At 39.8% G+C, this 12,719-nt stretch overlaps 2 protein-coding genes across 2 annotated transcripts in view; both read left to right on the top strand.

Annotated features, from left to right (window-relative positions):
- The first annotated feature begins 739 nt into the window (after window positions 1-739).
- Window positions 740-2,108, top strand: LOC113563186 (solute carrier family 35 member F6-like). The gene is made up of 2 exons (XM_026974493.1): window positions 740-957; window positions 1,052-2,108. The coding sequence occupies exons 1-2, from the start codon at window positions 859-861 to the stop codon at window positions 1,214-1,216; spliced, it is 264 nt and encodes an 87-aa protein (XP_026830294.1). The 5' UTR covers window positions 740-858; the 3' UTR covers window positions 1,217-2,108.
- Window positions 2,109-6,003: 3,895 nt separating this feature from the next.
- The window catches only part of LOC105285406 (segment polarity protein dishevelled homolog DVL-3), an 8,015-nt gene continuing 1,299 nt past the window's right edge, over window positions 6,004-12,719 (top strand). Inside the window, 7 exon segments of the mRNA XM_026974736.1 lie at window positions 6,004-6,164; window positions 6,776-6,845; window positions 7,040-7,292; window positions 11,733-11,915; window positions 12,039-12,249; window positions 12,512-12,640; window positions 12,717-12,719. The exon segment at window positions 12,717-12,719 is cut by the window's right edge and continues 212 nt beyond it. Coding sequence (XP_026830537.1) covers window positions 6,004-6,164; window positions 6,776-6,845; window positions 7,040-7,292; window positions 11,733-11,915; window positions 12,039-12,249; window positions 12,512-12,640; window positions 12,717-12,719 — 1,010 coding nt within the window.

Below are 12,719 nucleotides of genomic sequence, written 5' to 3'. Positions count from 1 at the left end.
TTGCCAAACATTTACATGAAATGGGAAAAATTCAGAAAGAAGGGAAATGGGTTCGACATCAATTATCGGAAAGTGCCATTTGAACATTTGCATTTCGTTGATCGCCAGGCAAAACAGAAGAGTCTTTTGTCTCGGATTGTTACTGGGGACGAAAAGTGGATCTATTTTGATAATCCGAAACGCAGAAAATCATGGGTGGATCATCAACATCCACTCCGAGACGCAATATTCACGGTTCAAAAGTAATGCTCTGTATTTGGTGGGATAGTGTACTAAATCCGCACGAGACTGCCACGGCTGATGGTTATCGACACCAATTGTACAAGTTGAAGCAAGCATTGGACGAAAAACGACCACCAATTGCGAGTAAACGACGGAAAGTGATTCTTCTTCGTGACAACGCTCGACCTCACGCTGCGTTATCAGTGAAACAAACACTATTAGAGCTCGAATGGCAAGTCTTACCGCACCCCGCGTATTCTCCATGCGATTATTATTTGTTCCGGTGGATGCAACACGCTTTAGAGGATACACACTTTGATAATTTGGAAGAAGTGCGAAAATTCGTCGACGAATGGATCAACTGAAAAGAAGAGTCATTTTATCGTCATCTCTTGCCAGAAAGATGGGAAAAAGGTATAGAAAACGAAGGAAAATAATTTGATTAAGGTATTCATTCATTATCATATTTAAATACATGCGTTTTTGAGCAAAAAAACCCTCAAAACTAAATCACACCCCTAATACATTACCATCAGCTGTTCATTTCTAGTATTTACACGTTATCGTTTGCCGTTTACAGGTATAGCGTTCAGCATCGCCTTCTTCAATTTCGCCGGTATCAGCGTCACGAAAGAAATGAGCGCGACGACGAGGATGATCTTGGACAGCGTTCGTACGATCGTGATATGGGCCTTCTCCCTAGCCCTCCGGTGGCAGTCTTTCCATTACATGCAGGTACTGTGCAGCGGTTACGTACAATCGAGCGAACTTTTCATGTAGCTACATGGAAAAAAAATACCATCGCAAAACTGGATCCCTTCCGTTGCAGCTCATCGGCTTCGCGATTCTGCTGATCGGCATGGCGTGCTACAACAACATCGTTATACCGCAGTTGGTGAGGAAATGCCGGTGCCGCCTGGGCCGGCACACTTCGTCCAGAAACGAGGATCGTATTATTAATACCGCCGCGGACGATGTGCAAGAAACAATATGAAAGTACGTACGATAAGCCGCATTCGAAGGCATCGTACGCTAATCGCTTACCGCTGATTGAGCGACAAACAAGTTTTCAACGGAAAAGACTAAGCGGAGATCTGTGGAGCTGTACAACGCACGCGCGGAGATGAATAATCGTGGTTCTTACGTCTTTCATTATTACAAGGGAATCACATGCAGCGAGTGATCATGACTCTCGTATCTTCCTTCTTTTACCGCCTGCTGATAAGATACAAGTTTGAAGTAAAGAGAGGCTCTTCCTCAGAAAGATGTGTTCGTACTAGGGCTCGCTATTATACGTTTAAACGGAAACACGTTTACACGTATAATTAGCATATCCGTTCATTAGAAACGTTTTCCCGAATATACGTGTTTTAAGGTATTATAAACGGAAAGCGTTTACACGTATATTAAACGTTTATCTGTTTATAATCACGCCTTACGTATAAACATTTTTCCACAAGTAAACATTTTTCTCCACCTCTTATTTTTAATTTCATTGGCTCGTCATTGACGTTACACCAAGTCGACGACGACGACGGTGACGACAGTGCACAACGTCAACGACGACGACGGTGACGATGTTGCACCACGTCGACGACGAAGACTACGAGGACGACGACGACGTTATACCACGAGGATAACACAAGCTGAAATTGGTTGCATGTAGTCGATTACCGCATAATTTCAAGTTATTGACCTTCGAAGCTACTTCACATCTTCGAAGCTTCGATCTTTAATTCGTATAATAAACTAGGGATGGGCGATGTCGGGAAAAACAATCGATTATTGATTAATCGTTTGTCCAGATAACCGATTACACATGATTGATTATTTCTTAAACGAATAAGAACAATAACATTGAATAATTGATTAAGCGAAATAAAAAACATCGCCGAAAATAATCTATTATCTATCGAAGACCGATGCATCGAGACAACATCGCCCATCCCTGTAATAATCGTATAATAAACGTTTACCCACAAGTAAACGTTTTTCTGGAAATAAGTGTAAACGTTTAACGTTTAACGTTTAACGTTTACACGTATATTCGATAAACAAAATAAAACCAGAGCCCTAGTTCGTACACGTGAACGAGATTGAGAGAACCACACGCTGGGCAACTCGGAATAATACGTAATATGTTAATTTAATTTTTCCAAGTTTCTAATACGAGTATTTCTGTACAGGATAGACCAACCGATAAGATTCATCACGTACGAGCAGAGTTATAAGTTAATTGTAATCGTTAGAACTTGTCATTAGATCATTTATGCCAAATGTGATAGAGTCCGGGTGACGAGTGAATGTTGAATAATTTTATAATAAGTAATTAATCGATCTAGCCTGATGTTACCAAGTTTACCTTCTTCACTGATAAATTTCTTTAAGGGGATGCTGGAGTTGCTAGTGAACTATTTTTTCACTATAGCGATGGTAATTGCAGTTTCGAAAATTCTCTTTATTGCTTGTGCGGAATAAAAAATCCTTTTCCACAAATGAAGTATAGATAGAAAGAAAGTCCGCTCTACAGGACTTTATATTCAAAATGGAAAAAAGTTAGAAAAGACAAATGCAAGTTTTAACTTTTCTATTTTGAATATAAAGTCCTGTAGAGCGGGCTTTCTTTCTATCTATACTTCATTTGTGGAAAAGGATTTTTTATTCTGCACAAGCAATAAAGAGAATTTTCGAAACTGCAATTACCATCGCTATAGTGAAAAAATAGTTCACTAGCAACTCCAGCATCCCCTTAACTTCTCTGATAAATTGCTTAAATATTCTCTATTTTCTCTCTTGGGGTCCGTCGATTTTTCTATTCGATATATCGCATGAATAAGATCTATAAACACGATATAAAATATTTTATATGTATTTTTATTACGTTGATATGAAAAAAATAAATAAAGATATTTATATCGCAGAAAATACACGAGCTTTCAATCATTCCGGGTTTTGAAAGTCCCTCGCTTTCGATGCGCCTCCGACTTCAGGGGAAACTGAAGTTGCTAGTGAACTATTTTTTCACTATAGCGATGGTAATTGCAGTTTCGAAAATTCTCTTTATTGCTTGTGCAGAATAAAAACTCCTTTTCCACAAATGAAGTATAGATAGAAAGAAAGTCCGCTCTACAGGACTTTATATTCAAAATGGAAAAAAGTTAGAAAAGACAAATGCAAGTTTTAACTTTTCTATTTGAATATAAATCCTGTAGAGCGGGCTTTCTTTCTATCTATACTTCATTTGTGGAAAAGGATTGTTTATTCTGCACAAGCAATAAAGAGAATTGTCGAAACTGCAATTACCATCGCTATAGTGAAAAAATAGTTCACTAGCAACTCCAGCATCCCCTTAACTTCTCTGATAAATTGCTTAAATATTCTCTATTTTCTCTCTTGGGGTCCGTCGATTTTTCTATTCGATATATCGCATGAATAAGATCTATAAACGCGATATAAAATATTTTATATGTATTTTTATTACGTTGATATGAAAAAAATAAATAAAGATATTTATATCGCAGAAAATACACGAGCTTTCAATCATTTCCGGGTTTTGAAAGTCCCTCGCTTTCGATGCGCCTCCGACTTCAGGGGAAACTGAAGTTGCTAGTGAACTATTTTTTCACTATAGCGATGGTAATTGCAGTTTCGAAAATTCTCTTCATTGCTTGTGCAGAATAAAAAATTCTTTTCCACAAATGAAGTATAGATAGAAAGAAAGTCCGCTCTACAGGACTTTATATTCAAAATGGAAGAAAGTTAGAGAAGACAAATGCAAGTTTTAACTTTTCTATTTTGAATATAAAGTCCTGTAGAGCGGGCTTTCTTTCTATCTATACTTCATTTGTGGAAAAGGATTTTTTATTCTGCACAAGCAATAAAGAGAATTTCGAAACTGCAATTACCATCGCTATAGTGAAAAATAGTTCACTAGCAACTCCAGCATCCCCTTAACTTCTCTGATAAATTGCTTAAATATTCTCTATTTTCTCTCTTGGGGTCCGTCGATTTTTCTATTCGATATATCGCATGAATAAGATCTATAAACACGATATAAAATATTTTATATGTATTTTTATTACGTTGATATGAAAAAAATAAATAAAGATATTTATATCGCAGAAAATGCACGAGCTTTCAATCATTTCCGGGTTTTGAAAGTCCCTCGCTTTCGATGCGCCTCCGACTTCAGGGGAAACTGAAGTTGCTAGTGAACTATTTTTTCACTATAGCGATGGTAATTGCAGTTTCGAAAATTCTCTTATTGCTTGTGCAGAATAAAAAATCCTTTTCCACAAATGAAGTATAGATAGAAAGAAAGTCCGCTCTACAGGACTTTATATTCAAAATGGAAAAAAGTTAGAAAAGACAAATGCAAGTTTTAACTTTTCTATTTTGAATATAAAATCCTGTAGAGCGGGCTTTCTTTCTATCTAATACTTCATTTGTGGAAAAGGATTGTTTATTCTGCACAAGCAATAAAGAGAATTTTCGAAACTGCAATTACCATCGCTATAGTGAAAAAATAGTTCACTAGCAACTCCAGCATCCCCTTAACTTCTCTGATAAATTGCTTAAATATTCTCTATTTTCTCTCTTGGGGTCCGTCGATTTTTCTATTCGATATATCGCATGAATAAGATCTATAAACACGATATAAAATATTTTATATGTATTTTTATTACGTTGATATGAAAAAAATAAATAAAGATATTTATATCGCAGAAAATGCACGAGCTTTCAATCATTTCCGGGTTTTGAAAGTCCCTCGCTTTCGATGCGCCTCCGACTTCAGGGGAAACTGAAGTTGCTAGTGAACTATTTTTTCACTATAGCGATGGTAATTGCAGTTTCGAAAATTCTCTTCATTGCTTGTGCAGAATAAAAAATTCTTTTCCACAAATGAAGTATAGATAGAAAGAAAGTCCGCTCTACAGGACTTTATATTCAAAATGGAAGAAAGTTAGAGAAGACAAATGCAAGTTTTAACTTTTTTCCAGTTTGAATATAAAATCCTGTAGAGCGGGCTTTCTTTCTATCTATACTTCATTTGTGGAAAAGGATTGTTTATTCTGCACAAGCAATAAAGAGAATTTTCGAAACTGCAATTACCATCGCTATAGTGAAAAAATAGTTCACTAGCAACTCCAGCATCCCCTTAACTTCTCTGATAAATTGCTTAAATATTCTCTATTTTCTCTCTTGGGGTCCGTCGATTTTTCTATTCGATATATCGCATGAATAAGATCTATAAACACGATATAAAATATTTTATATGTATTTTTATTACGTTGATATGAAAAAAATAAATAAAGATATTTATATCGCAGAAAATGCACGAGCTTTCAATCATTTCCGGGTTTTGAAAGTCCCTCGCTTTCGATGCGCCTCCGACTTCAGGGCGATGGTCCGCGAGCGGCGCTAGTGTCGAGCAGCGCTGTGCGCGTGTGAGCGTACGCGACTCGGCGATGTTGACGTTTGATTTATCCGCGTTGTTGCGAGCACGGATATCACCAGGGTACGACGAATAATGCCAGTGACCTGCCCGTGAGCGTGCGACGTCGCGGCCGCGATCGCGTCCCTGGTGCCGAGGCTTGATCCCGTCGGCGGGGCACGCGATCTCCGGAGTAGAGTGCACGCAGAGAGCCGCTCCAGCTCCGATGCACGGGGCGCCATATTGGTTCGTGAGAGCACCGTCCGAGTCGGTAGGACCCGTGGCGAGCGTACCGTCGTTCTCGCGTCGCGGATGAACCCAGTGTGACACGCCGACGGACGACGACGATGGAGGAGACGAAGATTATCTATCACATGGACGACGAGGAGACGCCGTACCTGGTGAAGCTCAACATATCGCCGGAGCGGGTGACCCTGGCCGACTTCAAGAACATCTTGAATCGGCCGAATTACAAGTACTTCTTCAAGTCAATGGACGATGACTTCGGGTAAGTGTCAGGGCGACGCGCACGACGGATCCGCGCCTCACCCTCTCCCTCCGTCGCCCTTCGCGCGAGGTAGAGTAAAAGATGCCGTCGGATCGCCCTCGCGCGTTGTTTTGACCCGGAGGACGCGAGTCATTGCTCCGAGCCGATTGACTTCCGACTCGCGGAGTGCGACGTGCGTCGTGTTGTGCGTGCACGACTCCGCCGGCGAGGCCGTGACCATTCTCGAACGCCAGTCCTGCGACTGCCACGAGCTTCTTTTGTTGTGATGCCGTGGGCGTGTTGTTGACCGTGCGCTTCGCATTTTGCGTAATCGGTAATGACGATGAGCGATGACCCGCTTCGGAGAAGAATCTTTCTCCGCGATCCCGAGAACTCTTCTATTAATTTTCGTGTCAATCGAATTAATCGGTCTCGCAGTGAACGCAAACAACTTCGATTAAAGTTAGTTAAAGCATTTTTGAAGTTACGTATATTTACAATCTGCATTGCAAATTGTAGATCGGTATACAGAAACGTTGTTATTGTTGTCCTTTAATTAAAATTACTAAAATTACTGTTGTCCTCAATGCTAATGATTTAAGTAAAACTCCTTTCCCTTTGTTTTGCATCAGTGTGGTGAAGGAAGAAATTATAGACGACGACGCTCACCTGCCATGTTTCAATGGTCGAGTTATTTCTTGGGTAAGACTTGCAAATGTTGTATAAAAATATCGCTTCGGCATTTTAAAATTATCTCTTCTGACAAAAGTTGTCGGATATATTTATAAAACACTTTTGTGCATGCATGTATTCTCGCAACGGAATCTTTTTCCTTCATATCTTTGCAAAGCAGAAAATTGGTGTGTGATTTAATCAAACGATACTGTTTGCGACAGTTGGTGTCCGCGGAAGGCAGCAACGTGTCGGATGGCGCGTCTCAATGTACAGACTCCATGGCACACAGCGAGGCAAAACATGATCGTGTGGATCACGTCACTCCAGGGCACGGTAACAGGGGAACAGCTCCACTCTCACACGACGACACATTAACGGAGACGGAAAGTATCATCAGCAGCCGGCAAGGACATCATTTACATAAAAGCTCGAGGCATCATTCAGAAAAATACGAGAAATACAATAAATATAACGGTACGGTAACACAATTTGGAGGCGCAATAAATACTTTTTCAATTATTAATTTATTACATTATCAGAGACATAATTAATTCTATAATTATATTGGGTTGGCCAAAAAGTAATTGCGTTTTTTTCCAATAGATGGACATACATGTCTTGAAATGTAACTAACTTCATTCTAAACCGCAAATTCATTATGTAGGTTAACAACTCACAGTTCAAGCTTGTTTTACAAAAAGAAAGCACACGATTTCGTTAACAATTGTTTGTTTGCCGTCGATTTCAAAATGGAAAATCAAAAAGAACATTTTCCTCATATTTTGTTTTATTACTTCTGAAAAGGGAAAAACGCTGTGCAAGCTCATAAAAAGTTATGTGATGTATATGGCGAAGATGCTTTAAAACTGCGGCAGTGTCAAAATTGGGTTACTAAATTTCAATCTGGAGATTTTAATGTGAAAGATGCACCACGCTCAGGAAGGCCAATCGAAATTGATGATGGCAAAATAAAGGCACTGATCGATTCCAATCGGCGTTTAACGACCCGAGAGATTGCTGAGAATCTTAACATATCGAAAGCGAGTGTTGAAAACCATTTAAAACGACTTGGATACATTAGTAAGCTCGGTACTTGGGTACCACGTGAGCTCAAAGAAATTCATCTCACTAAGCGTATTGACATCTGCGATTCTCTTTCGAAACGTGAGGAAAATGATGCATTTTTGAAACGTATGATAACAGGCGACGAAGAATCGATCGTCTACAACGACGTCAAACGAAAAAGATCGTGATGAACCTGCTGAAAGCACTTGAAAAGCAGATATTCACCAAAGAAAGATTACGCTGTCAGTCTGGCGGGACTTTAAAGGTATTGTGTATTTTGAGCTGCTTGCAGGAATCAACCATTAATTCAGACGTATACTGTCGTCAACTGGATAAATTAAACGATGCCATCAAACAGAAACGTCGAGAATTGGTGAATCGCAAAGGTGTTGCGTTTCGCCATGATAACGCTAGACCACGTACAAGTTTGGTCACTCGTGAAAAATTGTTGCAGCTTGGATGGGATGTGTTACCACATCCACCATATTCGCCAGACCTGGCACCATCAGATTACCATTCGTTTCGTTCTTTGCAAAACGCCTTGAGTGGTAAAACCTTGACTGCTGATGAGGATATCAAATCGTTGGAATTGTTTTTTGCTGAAAAAGATAAGAACTTTTTTGAGCGCGGAATGATGAAGTTGCCTGAAAAATGGCAAAAGATAATCAAACAAAATGGACAATATATTGTTTGATAAAGTTTTTGTTTCCCATGAAAAATTCGCCTTTTAGTTATATAAAAAAAAACGCAATTACTTTTTGGCCAACCCAATATATGGCGAAGATGCTTTAAAACTGCGGCAGTGTCAAAATTGGGTTACTAAATTTCAATCTGGAGATTTTAATGTGAAAGATGCACCACGCTCAGGAAGGCGAATCGAAATTGATGATGGCAAAATAAAGGCACTGATCGATTCCAATCGGCGTTTAACGACCCGAGAGATTGCTGAGAATCTTAACATATCGAAAGCGAGTGTTGAAAACCATTTAAAACGACTTGGATACATTAGTGGGCTCGGTATTGGGTACCACGTGAGCTCAAAGAAATTCATCTCACTAAGCGTATTGACATCTGCGATTCTCTTTCGAAACGTGAGGAAAATGATGCATTTTTGAAACGTATGATAACAGGCGACGAAAAATCGATCGTCTACAACAACGTCAAACGAAAAAGATCGTGATGAACCTGCTGAAAGCACTTGAAAAGCAGATATTCACCAAAGAAAGATTACGCTGTCAGTCTGGCGGGACTTTAAAAGTATTGTGTATTTTGAGCTGCTTGCAGGCAATCAAACCATTAATTCAGACGTATACTGTCGTCAACTGGATAAATTAAACGATGCCATCAAACAGAAACGTCGAGAATTGGTGAATCGCAAAGGTGTTGCGTTTCGCCATGATAACGCTAGACCACGTACAAGTTTGGTCACTCGTGAAAAATTGTTGCAGCTTGGATGGGATGTGTTACCACATCCACCATATTCGCCAGACCTGGCACCATCAGATTACCATTCGTTTCGTTCTTTGCAAAACGCCTTGAGTGGTAAAACCTTGACTGCTGATGAGGATATCAAATCGTTGGAATTGTTTTTTGCTGAAAAAGATAAGAACTTTTTTGAGCGCGGAATGATGAAGTTGCCTGAAAAATGGCAAAAGATAATCAAACAAAATGGACAATATATTGTTTGATAAAGTTTTTGTTTCCCATGAAAAATTCGCCTTTTAGTTATATAAAAAAAACGCAATTACTTTTTGGCCAACCCAATATATGGCGAAGATGCTTTAAAACTGCGGCAGTGTCAAAATTGGGTTACTAAATTTCAATCTGGAGATTTTAATGTGAAAGATGCACCACGCTCAGGAAGGCCAATCGAAATTGATGATGGCAAAATAAAGGCACTGATCGATTCCAATCGGCGTTTAACGACCCGAGAGATTGCTGAGAATCTTAACATATCGAAAGCGAGTGTTGAAAACCATTTAAAACGACTTGGATACATTAGTGGGCTCGGTACTTGGGTACCACGTGAGCTCAAAGAAATTCATCTCACTAAGCGTATTGACATCTGCGATTCTCTTTCGAAACGTGAGGAAAATGATGCATTTTTGAAACGTATGATAACAGGCGACGAAGAATCGATCGTCTACAACAACGTCAAACGAAAAAGATCGTGATGAACCTGCTGAAAGCACTTGAAAAGCAGATATTCACCAAAGAAAGATTACGCTGTCAGTCTGGCGGGACTTTAAAGGTATTGTGTATTTGGAGCTGCTTGCAGGCAATCAAACCATTAATTCAGACGTATACTGTCGTCAACTGGATAAATTAAACGATGCCATCAAACAGAAACGTCGAGAATTGGTGAATCGCAAAGGTGTTGCGTTTCGCCATGATAACGCTAGACCACGTACAAGTTTGGTCACTCGTGAAAAATTGTTGCAGCTTGGATGGGATGTGTTACCACATCCACCATATTCGCCAGACCTGGCACCATCAGATTACCATTCGTTTCGTTCTTTGCAAAACGCCTTGAGTGGTAAAACCTTGACTGCTGATGAGGATATGAAATCGTTGTTGGAATTGTTTTTTGCTGAAAAAGATAAGAACTTTTTTGAGCGCGGAATCATGAAGATGCCTGAAAAATGGCAAAAGATAATCAAACAAAATGGACAATATATTGTTTGATAAAGTTTTTGTTTCCCATGAAAAATTCGCCTTTTAGTTATATAAAAAAAACGCAATTACTTTTTGGCCAACCCAATATATGGCGAAGATGCTTTAAAACTGCGGCAGTGTCAAAATTGGGTTACTAAATTTCAATCTGGAGATTTTAATGTGAAAGATGCACCACGCTCAGGAAGGCCAATCGAAATTGATGATGGCAAAATAAAGGCACTGATCGATTCCAATCGGCGTTTAACGACCCGAGAGATTGCTGAGAATCTTAACATATCGAAAGCGAGTGTTGAAAACCATTTAAAACGACTTGGATACATTAGTGGGCTCGGTACTTGGGTACCACGTGAGCTCAAAGAAATTCATCTCACTAAGCGTATTGACATCTGCGATTCTCTTTCGAAACGTGAGGAAAATGATGCATTTTTGAAACGTATGATAACAGGCGACGAAAAATCGATCGTCTACAACAACGTCAAACGAAAAAGATCGTGATGAACCTGCTGAAAGCACTTGAAAAGCAGATATTCACCAAAGAAAGATTACGCTGTCAGTCTGGCGGGACTTTAAAGGTATTGTGTATTTTGAGCTGCTTGCAGGCAATCAAACCATTAATTCAGACGTATACTGTCGTCAACTGGATAAATTAAACGATGCCATCAAACAGAAACGTCGAGAATTGGTGAATCGCAAAGGTGTTGCGTTTCGCCATGATAACGCTAGACCACGTACAAGTTTGGTCATTCGTGAAAAATTGTTGCAGCTTGGATGGGATGTGTTACCACATCCACCATATTCGCCAGACCTGGCACCATCAGATTACCATTCGTTTCGTTCTTTGCAAAACGCCTTGAGTGGTAAAACCTTGACTGCTGATGAGGATATCAAATCGTTGGAATTGTTTTTTGCTGAAAAAGATAAGAACTTTTTTGAGCGCGGAATGATGAAGTTGCCTGAAAAATGGCAAAAGATAATCAAACAAAATGGACAATATATTGTTTGATAAAGTTTTTGTTTCCCATGAAAAATTCGCCTTTTAGTTATATAAAAAAAACGCAATTACTTTTTGGCCAACCCAATAAATAAATTCTCCAAAATTAAAATGTAATAAGATAAAAATGTTACATTAAGAAACAATATTCTTTCGCGTTATTTTCGTATCGTATCTTACAGGACTCCGCATAAACGGTCATTCGAAGCATCGCTCCGGCCACGGGTACGAGACCGCTTCCATTCTAAGTTCCGAATTGGAGACATCGACGTTTCTGGAATCCGACGACGACGCGAGCAGCCGTATTACGTCGACGACAGGTCGGCACACTAATATGAGCAGCACAATCGACCGGGGCACTTTAGGTAAGAGGGAAAGAGCTTAAAGAGAGATTACAGATCCCTCTGGGATCTTGCGTGAGAGGACGCAACGTTAAGCTCGCTCGCTTCGTCCGCGCACGCACACAGTGAAGCTTTCTTTCCTCACAGACCGGCGTCGGCCACAAAGAAGACGGCGGCATCGATTACCACCTATGTCTCGGACGTCGTCCTTTAGTAGTATCACCGACAGTACAATGTCTTTAAATATTATAACCGTCTCGCTGAACATGGACACCGTTAATTTCCTCGGTATTAGCATCGTCGGTCAAAGTAACAAAGGCGGAGATGGGGGAATATACGTTGGTTCAATAATGAAAGGGTCAGTATATCCTCCCCTCAGTGTATTCATTGATTTATTTCTTTATGCATTTCTGCACGTCTGCAAGTTTCTTTTTGTTATTTACAAATTCGAGTCGCACATCACTGGCACTCGAGGGATTATTAACGATCTCTGTATCAAATAATAGTAGGCACAGAGTAGATCCCGCAGTTTTGCCTACAAGATTTTAAGTCCAACAAATGGTACATATCGTGTACTGCAACTTTTGTCGTTTACATGATGAAATTTGTCTGATGAACAGGGGAGCGGTTGCTCTGGACGGGCGGATAGAACCCGGTGATATGATTCTCCAAGTCAACGACATCAATTTCGAAAATATGTCCAACGACGAAGCGGTGAGAGTGCTGCGTGAAGTAGTACAGAAGCCAGGGTACGTCGTTAATCGTTACTGTGTGTTTTTTTTTACAATATCGAGTTACGTTATTCATCTTTTATCTCTTTCGTAGACC

Source organism: Ooceraea biroi, chromosome 13 (genome assembly GCF_003672135.1).
Source record: "Ooceraea biroi isolate clonal line C1 chromosome 13, Obir_v5.4, whole genome shotgun sequence".
In the NCBI taxonomy this organism is placed as follows: domain Eukaryota; kingdom Metazoa; phylum Arthropoda; class Insecta; order Hymenoptera; family Formicidae; genus Ooceraea; species Ooceraea biroi.
Note: the sequence above shows the minus strand (reverse complement) of the source record. Positions and strands in the feature narration are given on the sequence as shown.

Coding starts and splice junctions, on each gene's coding strand:
- LOC113563186 (XM_026974493.1), top strand. CDS start 859: ATGAGCGCGACGACGAGGATGATCTTGGACAGCGTTCGTACGATCGTG. Junction 958..1,051: donor AGTCTTTCCATTACATGCAG/GTACTGTGCAGC, acceptor CTTCCGTTGCAG/CTCATCGGCTTCGCGATTCT.